This window comes from Rutilus rutilus (assembly GCF_951802725.1).
Source record: "Rutilus rutilus genome assembly, chromosome: 6".
NCBI classification, from domain to species: Eukaryota; Metazoa; Chordata; class Actinopteri; order Cypriniformes; family Leuciscidae; genus Rutilus; species Rutilus rutilus.
The window spans coordinates 11,967,299-11,985,564 of NC_140214.1; the positions used below are offsets into that span (position 1 = coordinate 11,967,299).

Consider the following 18,266-nt stretch of genomic DNA (forward strand, 5'->3'; position numbering starts at 1 on the left):
ATAAACCCTAGATATCAGATCAAACAGCGCTGACGTGGAAACCAGGAGAAACCCTTACAGAAGGCTTTCAGTCCACAAATCAGCAACATTCACCATGGATTTAGGCTAATGTAGTAACTCTAACCATAACTATGGATTTAGGCTAATGTAGTAACTCTAACCATATAACTATGGTATTGTGACAGAAATAGTCAAACGCTTACAAGTACTAACGTTACACATCTTTTTGCAGCACCTCAAAACTATAATATCATATATAAATGTTATTTTTAATGTGATGACCAACACATTTTTTGTTCATCCTTCAAAGATTGTCCTAAAACTAAAAATGTTAAGATGTAGGAAAACTCTTATTTAAACACTTATTTAAAAATATAAATAAATTGCCACAGTAGGATGCTTATTGGCTGTTTTCACTCCCTAATATACATTTTTTCCACTTGTTTTGTTTTTTAATTAATATTTAGACATTATGAATGATAATAAAGTTAATTTCATCTACACCCTAAGCTTAGTGCTTTATTGTCAGCCCTAGTGCTACCAGATTTTTTGTAGAACTCAGTGGCTCCGGTGCTGCTGCCCTCAAATGTTAGTCTGGAGCCCTGTAAACTTAAAATAAAACTGCACATTGTAATATCTGTATGTTAAGTCTATTTATTATTAAAGGATTTGTCAGTATTACAGTTATTTGGGGGGAAATTTGAATAATTGCATTGCAAGCTGATTTAAGGTGTGCCCCTAAATTTTCTGCTTGCACTCCTAAAATTTTCAGTCAGGGGCTACAGCGCTCCTAGTAAAAAAAAGTTAGTCTGGAGCCCTGTCTCCCACACCTACTTCTGTTTGTTTTGCCTGTCACATGAACTGAAAAGTGTTGCTTAATTTTAAAACCTTACAAGTAGATATATATAGCTGACTTTCTAATTCCGTAGATCCTTTGTGGCAATAGAACCTTTAGATGGACTTTGTTTGAACCTCTCGCTCTCATCCACAGTTTTATGGTCGTCGTTGACTTCCCCCCCACCACTATCTCTCGGTAGGAGGCATTGTCATTCTGGTCACTCTCCCGCGCCAGTGCGCCAGTGTTTGTGCTGTAATGGAGCGCTGGATCTCCTCCCTGTCTTTCATATCCAACTTTATCACAGTCATTGACTGGCTGATCAGAGGGAGCTCTCCTCAGCTATTTATGAGCCTGCCACCCTGGATGCCTCCTTCCACTGACTCATTCACCTCCTCGCTGATGCCTGGGAAAGCTTCCTGCTCCCACACAAACACACGCTTCTGCCCACTGTGTTGGAGTATGTGTGTTAGAGAGAATGCTCCAAAGTCAGTGTTATTTTAGTATTATGTATATACTATTATAGTTTTTATTAACATTTATTGTTTGTTTTTAATTTTGTATTTTCATTTTCAGTTGTTTAATTTTAGTAATTTTATAATGTAAAATTATAAGTTTTAGTTTTAATTCATTCCCAGTTAGTCATTTTTGTGTTTCAACTTAAACTTGCTTTAGTTAGTTGCCAAGGTAATGTTTCTAATTTTCATTTAGTTTAAGTTTTCCATTAAAATGTTTTGAATAGTTTTTTTTTTTAAAGTTTATAACAAGATTGCTAATTTTCTTAAATATTGGTTAACGGTTAGCATACATGCTCCAAAACATTGAGCCGTGGTGTTCATGTGTGTGACAAATTCAAATTCAATGTTTTCTGTTTCCCATTTCCTGTTCTTAGTCTTCAAGGGATAGTTTAGTTTAGTATTTTGTTTTTTGTTTTTGTCATCATGTTAATCATTCCCAAACCAGTATGGATTGTTTTTCTTCTCTTGAACATAAAAGAAGATATTTTTAAGAATGTTTGAGCTCTTTTTATTCATACAATGAAAGCCAATGGGGTCCAAGACACAGTGGACCCCATTGATTTTCATTGTATTAAAAATGGAACATGAGTGTGAGTAAATGATGTCAAAATTTTTATTTTTTGGGTGAACTATACCTTTAAGTTATCTTTTCTGTTTAAGCAGTGCTTAATTTTACATAAAATAAGCAAATATGTTATCTCTGTGTTGAAAAGTCAGATTTGGACATGAACACGTCCACATAGCCACTCGTGTTAGTTGTGTATGCCATCATCACCTTACCTTTGGTGGAAATAAGTGTTTTTGCCCCAAATGTGCCGCATCCAGACGAAAACCGTGTTTCTACCAAATTGTGCCCGTCTCTCGATGCAATTTTGCCAGGAGAGCTTTGCAGGGCTATTTTCTCTCATGGCTGATGGAAGAGAAAAGGAAAGGATAGGAGCATGAGGGATGGTATGTTTCAGCCCTGCGGTACACTGGGAGCTGGGTAATTGCTAGCCCAAGCGGCTAAACAACAGACATAAATGGATACAGAAAATGACAAAAACACAAGAACCGCGATGGTGCTGTCTGATTACTGTGACAACTCCAGCCGTGCTTGCTTTGGCTGATCTCTCGGTTCTTTTCACAGAGTAAACGGGCTGTGGAGATCGGATACGCGGCCGCTGTGGTTGATGGGTGTTTTGTGCGTGCATGTGGACTTGTGTAATCAACAGTCTGTCTGTAGCCACTGATTTTCTTTCGGACACTTATGAACAGCATCCAAACTAGAGTGACAGCAAGTTAGGGACCAAAAGTCTATAGCTATGTTCTAAAACCTAGCGAGCTGCCTACATAAGCAGCTACCTTCTAAGGGGCTGTATACAGAACGTGTTTTTCCAATCCACTGCGCTGCTTTTCCGTTGTTTTTCTATGTAAACATGCACTAGGCGGATGTGTTTGACCATTGTGCTCACTTGTGTCTTGTGTTTTTTGCAGTGTCTCATGCATGACAAGGTGTTCTGAAAATGCTGCACTCAAATTAAAAGAACTTGGTGTTTTTTTTAGTTTTTTTTCCACTGCACTACGTCTCACATTTTTTACCGCAAAACGCGTTCTGTCTGTGTGAATGGTCCCTAAGGCAGCATGCTAAGCTTTATGGAACCTTTATTGGACGCTCTACATTGGCAGCAACACAAATACGGATCTGCACTGGGAACTGGGAATAGTCTATATGTACTATTTTTGTATTGATATAGTTCATGAAATAAGTTTATTTAGATTTACACTTCTTCTCATTGAAGTCTGTTATACCATGAATATAACGACTGTTTCTTTCTTGTTCTCTTCTAGATTAGCTTTATACGTGTACGAGTACTTGTTGCATGTTGGGGCCCAGAAATCAGCACAGACCTTCCTTTCCGAGGTAAGACTCTATTTACACACACACACACACACACACACACACACACACACACACACACACACACACACACACACACACACGGACGGACGGACTCACACACACGGACGGACTCACACACGGACACACACTAATTTTTCCTAAGGAGGACATCTCATAGACTTCCATTGAGATAATTATATTTTCTATCACCTAACCTGACCCCTAAACATGACACTCACAGAAACATGTGCAGCATTAGATATAAATAGAAGCATGATCGATTTATAAGCCTTTTTAACTAGTAGCCACCTAACTAATCGGTGGTCTGGTTTCACTATATTAGTGAGGACATTTTGGACCCTACAAAGTGATCCTTTTATACACACACATACACACACACACACAAAATTTGTAGTTAGAAAACTACATATATACACTACAAGCTAAAAATGGCAAAATATTTGATATTGTGGCTTTATATGTGATCATGTACTAACATGTGTCATTAAATTCTTAACCAAAATCAAGCTCAAATGAAGTTAGGACGTTTTTTTTCAGTGAATGTCGTGTTTTTTCGTCATTACAATGGCTGCATCTGAGGCAGTCAGTCCATCACATCACGTTTTCATCAGCTTAAAGTTATGAAGATTATTGTAGCTGTAGCTATGTGGGGGTTCGTTTTTTTTCCTCCTGTTTTTCTGTTGTTGTTTTTTTCTGTCGTTTGGCCAAAATCTCACATTATAATGAAGCGCTACACACAGGCTTTTTGGCAAATCCAAGACGCTCTTCTCTGCTCCTCAAATACATAAAAGATCACCCTTTATAAAGTGTTTCTTGAGTAAAGAAATCGCTGTACTTATTCAAAGAACCATTTCTTTATTTACCCTTGTATCGTAAATAAGCAGAGACGAGGCAATGGAGTTACGAGATTTGGTCACAAGCACTTTTTAATACTTGTCATTGGTTAAATATTTGCAAAACCCACAGACAGAGGTAACAATTTTGATATTTTAAATTGTATTATCCATTTATAAAGTAATTGAAAAAAGGCTCCCAGTTCGTTTGAGTTTAATGTGAGACCAAATATTCACTATAGGGTTCAAACCTGGACTCTGACCAGCAGGCCAAAACATGAGCCTGATGGACTTGTTCTCAAGCCACTTCTTTGCGTTCTTTGCAATTTGGGCAGGAGCATTGTCTTGTTGAAAAATAACATCTGATCATTCCTCTTTAGATAACAACTTTTCATTTGTGGGAAGCAAGCCATTCTGCAATATTCTCCTGTACTCCAAAGCATTAAATGACTGTTAACAGTGAACCAATACCAGCAGCTAAAAAGGCTCCCCACAAAATATTCTGCCAAAACCTTCATTCTGCCTTTGTTTTTTTGAGACAGCAATGGCTTTTTAAGTAGTGCATTTGCCTAAATTTGGCTAATTTCCTGACCAATCACTTTTATATATATATATATATATATATATATATATATATATATATATATATATATATATATATATATTTAAATAACACTATATATATATTTGTTTTGCCCAGGAGTGCATATAATATGTATACTTGTGTTGTTATAATATAAATGTTTTTGTGTAAATGCATACAATAAGTAATATGTATTTATATTTTGCAATGTGTCAAGCATTGCAATATACAATTTCTTTTTCTAATGCATGTTACAAAAGCATGTTTTCTATCAAGCTTGTTCTATTCTGTAATGCTATAAAATCTAAATTGAATCCATTTGTTTCATTTGAACTGGTCAGGATGTTGTGAGTCTGTGCTGTACTGCCACAGTAACATTCAGGAAATTTGTTCATCCACATTTAAATGATAATTTTAGAATTTTTTTGTTTGTATAAGTAAATATCTAACACACAACATATTCACATAATTGTTTGCTTTTCCCCATATTTCTTCTCTCTCAGAATCTATGAACCAGTATGTGTGCACCAACCATGTGCAAAATTATTAATTACCCGTCATTAATTATCTGGTAATAGCTGTTTATGTTACGCCGACCGGCAGGACTTTTAGTTGCAGTGTATTTGTGAACAGCCATTTCCGCCCATTGCTCTGTTACCCCAGGCTGTTTTTTTCCACCCTGTTGACTTGGCGGCATCTCTGCTGCGTTGCGGCATTGTTTCCCTGTTTCTGCAGCACTTCTCAAAAGCACCACAAGTTGGTCAGATGTTTATCGTGCCGTTTGGCAGCCCGACGAGGTGAAATTGACTGATAATGTGTTCTTAACCTTCAGACCTGCTTCGGTAATCCACTTTCAGCTGCAGTGAACAAACCTATCCTCTCTATCCTCTTAGAATAATTTTTTTTCTCGCTACAGTTTCCTGTGTAATCATCCATATATAATTGTTATAATAGGCTAATTCTTTCCTCACACTTTCCATGGTCAGTTCAGGTCCCTCTACTCACCTATTACAAAGGGGAACGTTTCTTAAATACACTGAGATTATGGCCTTAATGAGAGGCGCCCTGGTCATTTCCACACAAGCAGAAGGGATGGAAAGTAAAAGTGAGCCCCAAGGACTGAATGAAGCGTAGGAAAAAACAGAAGCCATGATTAATTTTTAGGGTCATGGCTCTAGAAGGCTAAAGCCTGATGTAGGTCTCCACAATAGTTGATTGACCAGGATAAAGCTGAGTAATGACGTTGCCTTTAAGTCATGTAGCAGTAGTCGTATTTATGAGATGTGGGTATGTGAAGGGCATCAACATTGTGACTACCAGTTGTGAATCTCTGGATTTTCTTTGAGCTCTGACTTTCTGAGTTGAGAGTGTCTTAATTAATCAGGCATGGTGGAAGCCAGTTAGTGTTAGTATTGGTCATAATTATGTTTGCATTGTGAATGTTGACTTTAGAGTCCTTCTTAACATTTTGTATGTTGTTAAAGGCATACTGCAGTTCAACCAAAATATGTATTTTTTCATAATTTACTTGTTATGAACTGTATGACTTTCTTACTTCTGCAGACCACGAAAGAAGATATTTTGAAGAACTATTTTTGTCCGTATAACGAAAGTTGTTGGGGTCCAAAACAACATTGGACCCCATTGACTTTCATTGTATGGACAAAAAACATTTTCAAATTCAAAATACATTCTATTGTGTTCCACAGAAGAGAGAAAGTCATGGTTTGAAACAACGTGAGGGTGATATGCATTGACCATAATTCTGTTGTATTAGTCCAAAAAATAATGAAATTGCCCAGACCAAAATTACTTCAACGCACGTCCTATCAGAAACATCTGATATATTTCTCCTCTCTGCCTATAACATTTGGAGCTCCGCTGTCATAGAAGGATGGAGTGAGGAACAGTGTAATGCTGTGGTGGAAAAAAGCAGGATGATATATGGGATGTGGATTGGGTCAGGGACCAATCTGCAGAACGTCTGACAGGAAAATGTTTCGCATATTATCTTCAATCTCAAAACCACTCTTTTTCTCCTTTCTTTCCTCTCACTGCCTGTTGTAGATCCGATGGGAGAAGAACATTACGCTAGGGGAGCCTCCTGGATTCCTCCATTCATGGTGGTGGTAAGTCCCATGTTTTTTCCAGTTTTTTTTTTTCTTTCTGTCTGTATGCAATCTAGTACTAATAAGTGAGTATTTCTATATGGACAGATATGTTTCTTTTATTATCAATGAAAGAACAACACTGTCAAGTTGTTTTGTATAATTATTATTATTTATTTTTTTAGTACTTGCTGAACACACACATTTTGCGTTAAGCTACGAAATCACAGCTCATCCGACCATATTTAGTAGTGCTTACTAAGACAAGCATCACTATTACTGTTACTCAGAGTTAGTCTTATTACAGAGTTGGATTTATAGCTTGTAACTGTATCGCATTACACCTGCTTAACAGCAAGGATGGAGGATTCTGCCTGTCAGCTTTTTAAACTTGTCAGCTAGGTACAGTTATCTAGCTGGTTGACAGATGAGATTTTGTCGAAATTGCAAGAATGACTCGTGTTAATCTTGGTAGCGTCAGTAAGAATGTGTTGAAAATTACAAATCAAACAGTAATGTTTTGCAATGTACAGCCCCTTTCACACAGCGTGTTGATCCCGGTAAATTGACGTAAAATTGCTAGAGTGCCTCCTGTGTGAACGCAAACACGTCCCGGGATAGATGCCGGGATCGATGCCAGGATGAGGACCTAGTAACATTGCCGGGAACAGTCCCGGAACGCGCCCTGTGTGAACAAAAGTGGTGTGTCGTAGTGATGACGCTGAAGCTGAGGTAGTTCGTCAGCTTAGTGGAACGGTATGCAATGCGCTAGTTTATGATCGAATCAGAAAAATTTTCACATTCTGACGTCACGCGTCTTTACGGGATCTTTACGGGATGTGTGTGATGGCACTCACAGATTCCGGCAAATCACTGGCAGTGTGAATGAACCAAAATCAAACGATCCCGGGACAAACCCAGGGACACATTATCCGTGTGTTTTCCGGAATCTCTGTGTGAAAGGGGCTTATGTTACTGTTTTTCAGCAAAAGTGTTTATTGCTGTCTTGGAGATTCCTGTGTGATTATAAGATCTGTATTCACAACTACTATTGCACATTTTGTTTTTAAAAAAACTTTTAAGTTTATGCAAAAAAAAATAAAAAAAAAATAATATAATAATATATATATATATATATATATATGAAGAGTTCAGATGCAAAAGCCTCTAAATGCCATCTGAAATTTTCTTCTAGAATGATGATTTTTATCAAGCTCGTATATTTAAGTTCAGTAATTTCACTTAAATGACAATTAATAGGTAATCTTCATTGCCATTTAAGTGCAATTATTGAATTTAAATATACGAGCTTGATAAAAATCATCATTCTAGAAGAAAATTTCAGATGGCATTTAGAGGCTTTTGCATCTGAACTCTTCATATATATATATATATAATATATAATATATATTATATAATATAAATTATTAAATTATATAATATATAATAATATTATATATATATATATATATATATATATATATATTATTTTTTATTTTTTTTATAATAAAAAAATTTATATTAAAGTATTAAATACATAATATTTAAAAAAATATTTTAAAATAAATTTTAAATGATAAATTTGAAAATCTAAATTCATAGAATTTTATTTTGGTGTTTTGTGCCAACAAAAATGTTGACAGGGCAAGTTAAAATCTGAACTATTGGCCCATCTGAGAAAGCAGAAAAAAATCCTTATCCTTGAACCCTGACCTGGTTAACCGACAAATGTGAAAGCTACAGTTAAACCGAAAATTTCCTCACTGTTAACTCAAAAGCAACCCCACCAATGAGAGAAAGTATATCTATTACAAGAGCAACTTCAATATTGTTTGTATTCACTTTCTCTGTATTGATTTATACTAATCTAGGCTTAAGGTTGGCTGTGACACCCGCCGTCAAACTGTATGTTTAACCTGCTGCGGTTTGACCCATGGCAGTGGATGTATTATTGGGTCAGGCAGCCTTTATGGAGGGCACGTCTGCCCGGGTCTGGCTCTCCCACCCCGCTCCTTCAGACAAAAGGCCCAGATGGTGGTGCAAAGACGTGTCCCATCCCTCCTCTAAACCCCTTCCATCAACCTTTGTCTCTGCTGCTGTCCTTTGTTCCTGTTAAAGACCCCAAACACAGATTAACTCTTTGCATACCGTTCCCCTTTGTGGAGAAGTGTCTGAATCCCCCACTGGCCCAATTTGGATATATTCTCCTCCATTGGGGGTGGTCAGTGACAAACTGAGGGCCAGTGGGGGGCCAGGGGGTCAAAACAGCTCACCGGTCGGTAGTAGTCGTATAGGATAAAGGCAGATAAGTGCAGATTTGAGGAAGGAACTCTGAGTTGTTAAACCTCACCTCCTGTGCGTTAGCGCATTGAAACTCTTTGTGACGGCTCACCAACTTCCCCATAATTGCATCTCTCATATTGCTCGTGTTCAGTCGGCGAGGATTTCCCATTTGCCATGATTCTGTTATTAACCGTAAGCCTTGCGGATGTTCCGGTACCTGAGGTCAGCGACTGTCCGAGGGTCGGGATTATCTTGTTTCTCAAATGCAAATGACACACCGCTGTACTCCTAGTCATACACATGCGAAAGAGCTCCTTACTGTAAAGTCTATATACGTATGGATGTGGTCGTATTACCCCAGCTTTTGTCTCGTACTGTCTTCACCATTAGGATTTGCTTAATTGCCCCCAGAGAAGAGCTTAGTGTTTAAGAGAATCTATTAACATGAGAATGTAGTTCCGTCCAATTAGCATCATAGGCACGCGTAAAGCCCGACTCATTGTAATTGCATTGTTTGGCTCGCAGGAAAGTGCCATGACGTCAGTCAGGCAAACCTGCTTGTGGGGTTAGACCATGTATACAAGTCAGCCATTAAACTTTACTACACAGGTTATTTGATTTTGAAGGGCCTACCAATTTCCCAATAGAAAATTACAGTACCGTTCAAAAGTTTTGAGTCAGTGAGTTTAAAAAAAAAAAAAGAAGAGGAAATTATTACTTATATTCAGCCAAGATGCATTAAATTGATGCATCAAATGTGACATTTAGTTGTTTTCACAAAAAAATATTAAGCTGCTCAACCATTTTCAACATTCAATAATGATTATAAATGTTTCTTGAGCACCACATCATCATATTAGAATGATTTCTGAAGGATCATGTGACACTGAAGATTGGAGTTATGGTGCTGAAAATTAAGCTTTGCCAAATGCATATCGTTTAATGTGGCCATTGCAGAAGTAGAATGCTTCAGTTGTTTAAAATGGTGGAGAGAAGTTTTTCCTGAACGCATATTATCTGTGATTGTTATAATTTCAGAGTCCAGTAAATACTGGACCATCTTTTAACAGCAAGCTAGTCACTTTAAATTTCAAATAAAGCTGACACATGCGTGTTTAATTATTTAAACCATTTATATTTATTTATAGCTTTAGCATAATGCATAGCATACATTAACCTTTATATTTGTTTGTATAGCCCTCAGTTTGCATGTTGTTTTTGGAGAGAACATTGACATTTTTTTTGTAATTTAGAGAATTTGTATTATAATATATGTAAAAATAGGTTTGTTGAAATGTTATCTAGCCATTTATCTGGAACATGAGAGGTTTTCCCCCCACCTATTTCTCTCTCACTTCCTATCCGTCTCTTTTTCTCCCTCCATTTTTCCCCTCTCTCTTTCCATGTCTGTTTCTAGTTTCCTCTTCCCATTAATGTTCCCCACCCCCACATACAAAGGGTCCCTCATTTTTATTCTCTCTCTCTCTCTCTCTCTCTCTCTCTCTCTCTCTCTCTCTCTCTCTCTCTCTCTCTCTCTCTCTCTCTCTCTCTCTCTCCTTTTCCTGTGTAACTCTTTCACTTGCTCTACAAGTGTTCAGGAATGTTCTTTATCCTGGTAAATATTTGCAGGAAAAAAGCAGATCGTTTTCTGCATCAGCAGCACAAAGGCAATCATATCAACAGGTTTCCCAATTTAGGTAAAATAGTATAAAAACAAAAAATAGTTTCGTCTATATATATGATATACTAGATATACATGAGATACTATATACTTTATAAACTATGTTTATTTACTCTTTCTTGGTGAGAGCAACAGCAGGCGCGTGTGTGTCGTGTGGCAATGGTTAGCCTTAGTGCCGCTGGCCTTTTCTTCCAGGAGATTTTATAGGTTATCCATTAAATCGATATCTGAAGACCTGGAGTGATCTAATTTGGGCCAGTTAAACAGGTACTTAGTTTCAGTGCAGTAATTAAAATACCATTTGGACGCAAACCTTGTTCACCCTCCAAACAGCCCTGCAGGACCCAAAGGCTCTTAATTGAGGAAATCCCTGGCTTAATTGATTTGTTACCTGCTGTTTTTGCCAAGCGGGTGGGAGCGGTAAAAGAGTGTTCAAATCTCACGAATCCAGCTCAAGTTTGACTGGAATTTTTTTTTTTTTTTTTTTTTTTTTTTTTTTAAACCATGCTGGCTTTCCTAATCATTAATAAAGCTCAAATGAAGTCAAAGAAATGTATCGGCTGCGTACAAGTTTTGTATGTGGTATGATGCTTATGTATTTCAACCGGTTTGACTTCATGTATGTTGTATTTAACGGTCTCAATCTCTCCTGTTTCTTGTTGCAGTGTATTCTGGGATTTGTACTGTGCCGCTCCAGACCGCCGTGAGACCTGTGAGCACTCCAGCGAGGCCAAGGCCTTCCACGACTATGTGAGTGACAGACAAACTTGACAGTCTTTTAGTCTTCTAGGTGGCGTGGGCAGAGCCGAGCCTCAACCTCTCGTCCAATGGCAATGTGCGTTGGGGTTGGGTCTTAGCCTCAATCTGTTGTTCATGTTTATTGATGTGATGGTGTTTAGTGAATGACACATGGCAGATTTGCTTACCAAAGCGTCACATGATGCAAGCGCTCCATAAGCACATAAAGGTTAAGTGAGCTGAATAGAGGGTTTTCGCGTGAATAAGTGTGTGTTAGATGCGTTGTGTGTGTACATGAGTGTTTTGCTCCAGATCATGTTTCTCCCTGGTTGTCCTTTTTAAAAATGCTCACGTTATGTAATTGTGTGTTATAGGAAGACAAGTATGGGATGTTTATTTCCGTTAATTTTTCCGGCAATGGCCTTCATAAAGCAGCCGTACAGCATCCCTGGGAACACAGAATTGTGCGGCTTCTTTAATTTGCACAGACAGACATGTAATCTGATTAACATACTGAATGCTCTGCATTCACAGATGTAATATTTCAGTAACAGTGAAAGGCATAATGAAATGTCAGTTGTTGTTCCCGGGATGCCCGCGGGTGCGAGTCAGAGCGAGAAAGATAGATGGACGGCTCAGAACAGGTTGACTGTAAATGTTTGGTTAATGCATATGTTTGTTAAAATTAAGGTCATATAAGGTTTGCTGAGTCTGTGTTGCAATGCAGTTGTTGTCTTAGTCTTACAAAAAGAGTCTCAAACAAACTAAATTAAAGTAATTTATTGGGTTAAATGCAGCTTATGGCCCATATTAAATGGATAGTACATGAATACAGTTTAATGATACAAACAAATATTTGGTACACAATTATTATTTTTTTAATTCACTGAATATATATATTTTTTAAATTGTATATTGTCCATTGAGAAAGCTGTCGGAGTTTTGAACTGTGATTTATGTTAATCAGGTTATTGGCTAAAGCTAATATTGGCTGATTCATAATCTTGTCACTAATATGATACAATTAGTTTTAAATATACCAAATTTTCTAGTGTATGTTTTCGCTTACAGAAGTCAGTTCTACAAGACCTATGTTCTAACATCTGGTGAAGTAGCTTCAGAAACATCATTTACATAAGCTAAGACAGAACGAGAGAGATAAAAAAGGGAATGTGATTTAGTGGATAATGGTATCAGGGTTAGTTCAGAGAGCCCGACCTCTAGACTATCTGCTGAACTTGACTGGTGGCGTTTATGGAGACGACAGCTCAGAAGGAGTCTGCACAGTGTCAAGAGTTCTGTCAACATCTGGAAGGAAACGGATCCAATTTCTTTCCACCGACCAACATTGCACTGGCTTGTATAAAACCAAAGCAAATATTTGACTAAAATGTATCCGCCCTCTGGGATGTGATTTGCAGTATTTTACTAATAGCTAATCGCAAACGCCTCATGCATGTCGTCGCTCATTGATCTTAAATGTATTACTTGTTTAAATGACTTTGTTAAACATGATTAAATATGCACATCCTTTTCATTAGTTGTGCAAATATTCCTTTTTTTTTCTGATTAGAACGTGGGGATTTTTTTCCATTCTGCATTTTCAATCATTCCCTTCATCTGCTTAAAGGAATAGTTCACCCAAAAAATATAATTTTATTCATTTTAACCCTGTATGCTGTTATGTATTCAGTGGAACAGTGTTATTTTAGTATTATTTATACTTTATAGTATTTTAATTTTAATTTTGGTTTTTGTATTTTATGTGCTTTTGTAATTTTTATAAATGTAATATTTCTATTTTTATTCATTTTAGTACTTCAGTTAGTTCCCAAGGTAAAATTTCTCATTTCTGTTTGTTTTTCATCTAATATTTTTTTTTTTTTTTTTTTCAGCTTTATTTCAATTAGTTAAAATTATTTCAATAGTTTTAGTGAACTGCCGTGGAACACAAAAAAGGGTTTTACAATAATTTTTGCATATATCTTTTTAATATAACAAAAGTAACCATCAGCTGTCAAAACAAAACAAAATAATGGTCAATGGTAATTAAATGTATGGGTACATTTTTTTTTTGACATGACATCAAACCTATGCCATTGGCCCCATTTTTGATTTGAAAGCTTAAATTCCAGTGACTTTATCACAGTTATCATACGTCATATAGAAGTTATCATAACACTTGGAATATTGCTCACGAGTCATAAGGTCTATTTTATGGTGTTTACAATGCTTATTTGTCCTTTTGGAGCTTAAGGTCACTATAAACTGTTGTTTTATGAACAATCAATGTATGTGTAGATTTCTTTTTGTGTTCCACTGCAAACAGTGTTTTGTAAGGGTGTGTGTGTGTGTGTGTAAATGAGCCCATGTGTGTTGTAGAGCTGCAGTATCATGTGTGCCTGTCTTGGCAAGGTCTTTGCTGCTACTAGGGTGTCCTTGAGTTCAGTGATTTATCATGTTCTTATTCTGATCCCTTTGCTCCCTTGTTGGGTCACAACTCTGTATAGGCCTGTGCTGTGTGTGTGTGTGTGTATGTACCTGTTTGGGTCTTCAGGTCTGCATTGCCCACACCTTCCTGGCTGCTTCTGCTGCGCTAAAATCCAAACAGTCAGGAATCCTTTAGGTACAAGATAATGGAATATAACGGTCTAATCCTCTAATCCTGGGAATGGTTGAGGGCTAATCCAGGGATCTTGTGGGATTGGTGTCTTGGCAATGGGGATGGAATTTTGGGACGCAACACCTCTGAATGCCAGAGTCGTCTGTGTGCTCTTCACTTTCTGCCGGGCTTGAGTCGTAAAGCTTCATAATGAGCATTGATTAACGCGTTCTTACTCAGAACATGCTTACACCTCAGATCTGCTTGACGATCCAAATACACCTTCTGTTAGTCCAGCTTAAGATGTGTTTTTTTTTATCAGAAACCACAATTTTTAAAAGTTTTACTAGGAATAGAATAAAATAGTAAAAAATATGTAAATCAATTTTTTATTTGCTTGATTAAAAAAAGATCATGTAAAAAAAAAAATAAAGAGAAAAAAATGACTTGACAAATGTCTAAAGTCATGTACACATAAGATTAAAATAGATTTAATTTAAACTGTATTTTATAGAATTTTTCCATTCTACATAAAGTGGGTTGTCCTGAAATCACATGACCATCCGTGTCTTGAATTTCAGTTGGGTTAATTAACAAACTTCAGACAAATTTACCTCTGTTTTCCAGAGAAAAAAGTTTTGTGTGTCTGTTTTGTCATTTAAGGCTAAAATCTTTTACAAATCTGTTTCTGCTTCATCTACAACGTTTCTCTCTATATTTCTAATACTGTACGCATCTCTTTTCCATTTTATAATTCTTGGTTTACAACCTGTTGCCCATATTTTTCAGTTTCCCCTTAATATTTGCAGAAACATGGAATATTTATTCCTCAGGTTAACGCTTCTAGTTAACTGAGCTTGTGGACAACATCTGGAACCAGACATAAGGGCTTTTCACACTTTGCTTAACCATGGGTTATTGTCGTTCTTAACCCCGCTTTTAACCTTGGGTAATGGAACGTTTTACACTTGTAATTTAGAAGCAGGGTTAGTACTGTTTTTTACCCAGGATTATAAAACCCTGCTCCGGAGAAGGGTTAGCACCACATTTGCGGGGTTAACCCCATGTTCTGGTGCCAAAATTGTACAATGTTAGAATGTTACGGCTAGATCAACAGACAGCCAATAACGTGACACATATTTACGTGGTTTGGACAGTCAAGGAAACACTGCCTGTTGTATAAACAGTAGTTTCACTGTGTAATGGGAAAAATGTCAAATTATGATGGAAAACGCATCAATTGGAGTGAAGAAGAGACTGTTTCATTCTTACCTTTATAGTCTGAAAAAGCCCTATTTAGTGCACTAGACATGTTGAGGTTCGAGTCCTGCCTGCAACATATCCAGAGTGCAATCACAGTCTTTCTCCTCGAGAGATTTTTCCAAGTATCCCCTGTGTCTGGAGTATTAGGTCTCCAATTAATCATTCTGATGGTTGCCGGCTGGTATGATATCATCAGGAAGATTAGTGTAGTAAAATATGGAAATTGCGTACTGTATATAGACGTTGTGTGCGTATATGCGTGTCTGCCTTTCTCTCCTTCCCATCCCCCTCATTCCCTCTCTCTCTCTCTCTCTCTCTCTCTCTGGGGAAGATTGATTGGGTAATCTTGCTGTTTCCCCCATGATGCTGTTCGCTAGCTGGCTTGGGGGAAGGAGAGGCAGTGCGGGCAGTATGACGACACACAGGAATAATGATAACACGCACACACATGCACATATACACAGTGGGAAACAAAGGAGAAGTGAGACTATTTGTTAAGAGAATCCCTAGTTAAAGAATCTATATTGAGAAGTACACATATACATGTACTCTAAATAATTTTCTCTCACCTGTCTTTTAATATTATAAGGATATTGCATTCAAAACAGCTTTCTTCATTATAGGAGAATTTGTCCGCAAACATGAAAAGTTTCTTAACAACACAGGGTTTTTTATTGTTGGCTCGAACATGTTGGCGCTCTGCCGTGAGTTAAAACTAAAAGCCACTGGTTGTTTATGATTGCTATCCAGTGAGGCGCACAGGGCTGCACTGAGCATGCCCAGTTATAGTTAATATTTGATCCAGACTCACTGGAGGAGGACTAGAGTTGAAAGGATCAAGGAAGGATATTTGGAATGGTATGGGACAAAAAAGAAGGAATCCTTCCTTGTCCTAACTAGTCACAATTCAAAATGTCTTCAGCTCTTGCTTTTCTTGCCAACCTGCTAATTTCTGTTTAACATTTAAGGTTTAATTACAGAGCTATATGGAGCTGGATTTTGGACCAATCAGCGTTGACTATGGGAGGAGCTATGTGGCTCACAAATGACCTGTTTTTTGCCACCGTTCCAGCAGGGATAAAACCTCTAATTAACATGGAAGAGATGATATCGCTTGACGCTTCAGGACGTGTCAGGAAACTCTGATTCTTTGTGCACATGGTCTACAGGCCAGTTCTGATTGGACGAGACAGCACAGATTTCTTCACCACGCACACTTATGACCGGTGCTGCATCGGCTTATTAATTCTGTGTGTGTCATGTCCAAACAATGCTGAGAATGACCCTCACACAGTTTACAAGTTCTGCCTCACTGTGTTGATCGCAATCTGATGGTTGAGACTTAAAGGTGAAGTGTCCTATTTTTGACGTTTGAATCCTATCTCAGCTTGATATGCAGAGACAATTATCGGCCAAAAATGGATTCTGTTGCATAGAACTGATTAACTGAATAATATATTGATATTAATTATTATTAGATTTTCTGATAAATAAATAAAAGTGTGGTTATTTTATTTTATTGGCTTGTGTTTTTTAAATTCAGTTTCATTAAAATGATTGAATTTCATTAAATATTCTAATATTTATATACAATTATACCAAAAAAGCTCATTTAAAATGAGACCTTTTTTTTTTCGCTTTCGGCCAAGTGCAGAATTTTCGGTTTTATTTCGGTGCATCCCTACTTTAAAAGCCTAAATCTGTTTAAACATTCTTCGTTCAACTTTTAAAAGTACACGGGACCTAACTATAGGGCACAGTTGTCATCGCTGATGAGGGTTCAAACCTGCAACCTTTCGTTTACCAGCCCAGATCTGCCACACTACACTTCTTTTTCCCGTCTCCTTCTTCTACTCTTCCTTAGTCAGCCTGAAACCCATTGCTCGTCTACACTCTTCCCTGTTAGCCTCTCTCGTTCTTCACACAAATGTTCTCTCTCTTCGGTAGGGTTGGCAGGCAGTGCTGGCAGGGCACTCTTGGCACGGCGTGCGTCTGGTGCTGTTGTAGCGCGTTGGCTGGTAGCAGCTTGTGAGGGGTGGCGCAAGTACACCAGACTCAAGTACCAGCTGGGCATCCAAACCCATCCCTGAACCAAAAGAGGCTTCCTTGGATCGCTTTTCTTTCCTTTGTGTGTTTGTGTGGGTATGAGCGCCTTTACATGTACACACTCAGGCATGTTTGCATATGCCGTGTGTTTGGACACACGGCCTGTTTTTCTCCAGGGGTGCAAACGCTCTACATCTGTGTACAACGCGCTCGATGCTTATTCAGACGGCACACGCATGTTTTACATGCCCCCTTTTATCTGAGAACCACTGCACCGCCTCAGCTAATGGTAACAAACGGGAATATCAACACAACAGATTACTCGCTTTCCAGTTACGCTGTTACATTATAGCTGTTGACACAAGTTGCGTTCGTTAGCGCTCAACGAGGCACTAATTAATGGGACACACGGTGAGAGGAAATGATAATGATTGAGAATGAGAAACTCAGCCGCTATGGCTGTTGTTTCTGTTGTTTTCTTGAATCCAGCCACATGATTGCAATCAAAACACCAGGGTTCAGTTTAGTGGTCACCTGATATTTGTCAATTGCTGATGAAGTTATCAGAATGATCAATGGCCAGTATAATGCTGTTATTTTAATCATTGAACTCCACGATGACAACAAAGATATTTATAAAATTTCTAAATTATTACTATTAAATAATCTTTTTACGACTTAAAGGGGACATATCATGAAAATCTTACTTTTTCTGTTTTTAAGTATAATTGGGTCCCCAGTGCATCTACCAACCCAGAAAATGTGAAAAGTGACAACCCAGTAACTTTGTTTTGGTAAGCCTCTCTCTGCAAGCATGTCAAAAAATAGGCTGATCAGATTTCGCTTCCCTTCTGACGTAGGATGGGGATCTTA

At 37.7% G+C, this 18,266-nt stretch overlaps 1 protein-coding gene across 3 annotated transcripts in view; it reads left to right on the top strand.

Annotated features, from left to right (window-relative positions):
* Window positions 1–18,266, top strand: part of LOC311292211 (single-stranded DNA-binding protein 2) — a 66,925-nt gene that overhangs the window by 8,734 nt on the left and 39,925 nt on the right. For all 3 annotated transcript variants that reach the window (XM_084411809.1, XM_084411811.1, XM_084411810.1), the window contains exons 2-4: window positions 3,184–3,256; window positions 6,740–6,801; window positions 11,410–11,494. In XM_084411809.1, the coding sequence (XP_084267935.1) occupies window positions 3,184–3,256; window positions 6,740–6,801; window positions 11,410–11,494 (220 nt within the window). The remainder of the gene's footprint in view (window positions 1–3,183; window positions 3,257–6,739; window positions 6,802–11,409; window positions 11,495–18,266) is intronic.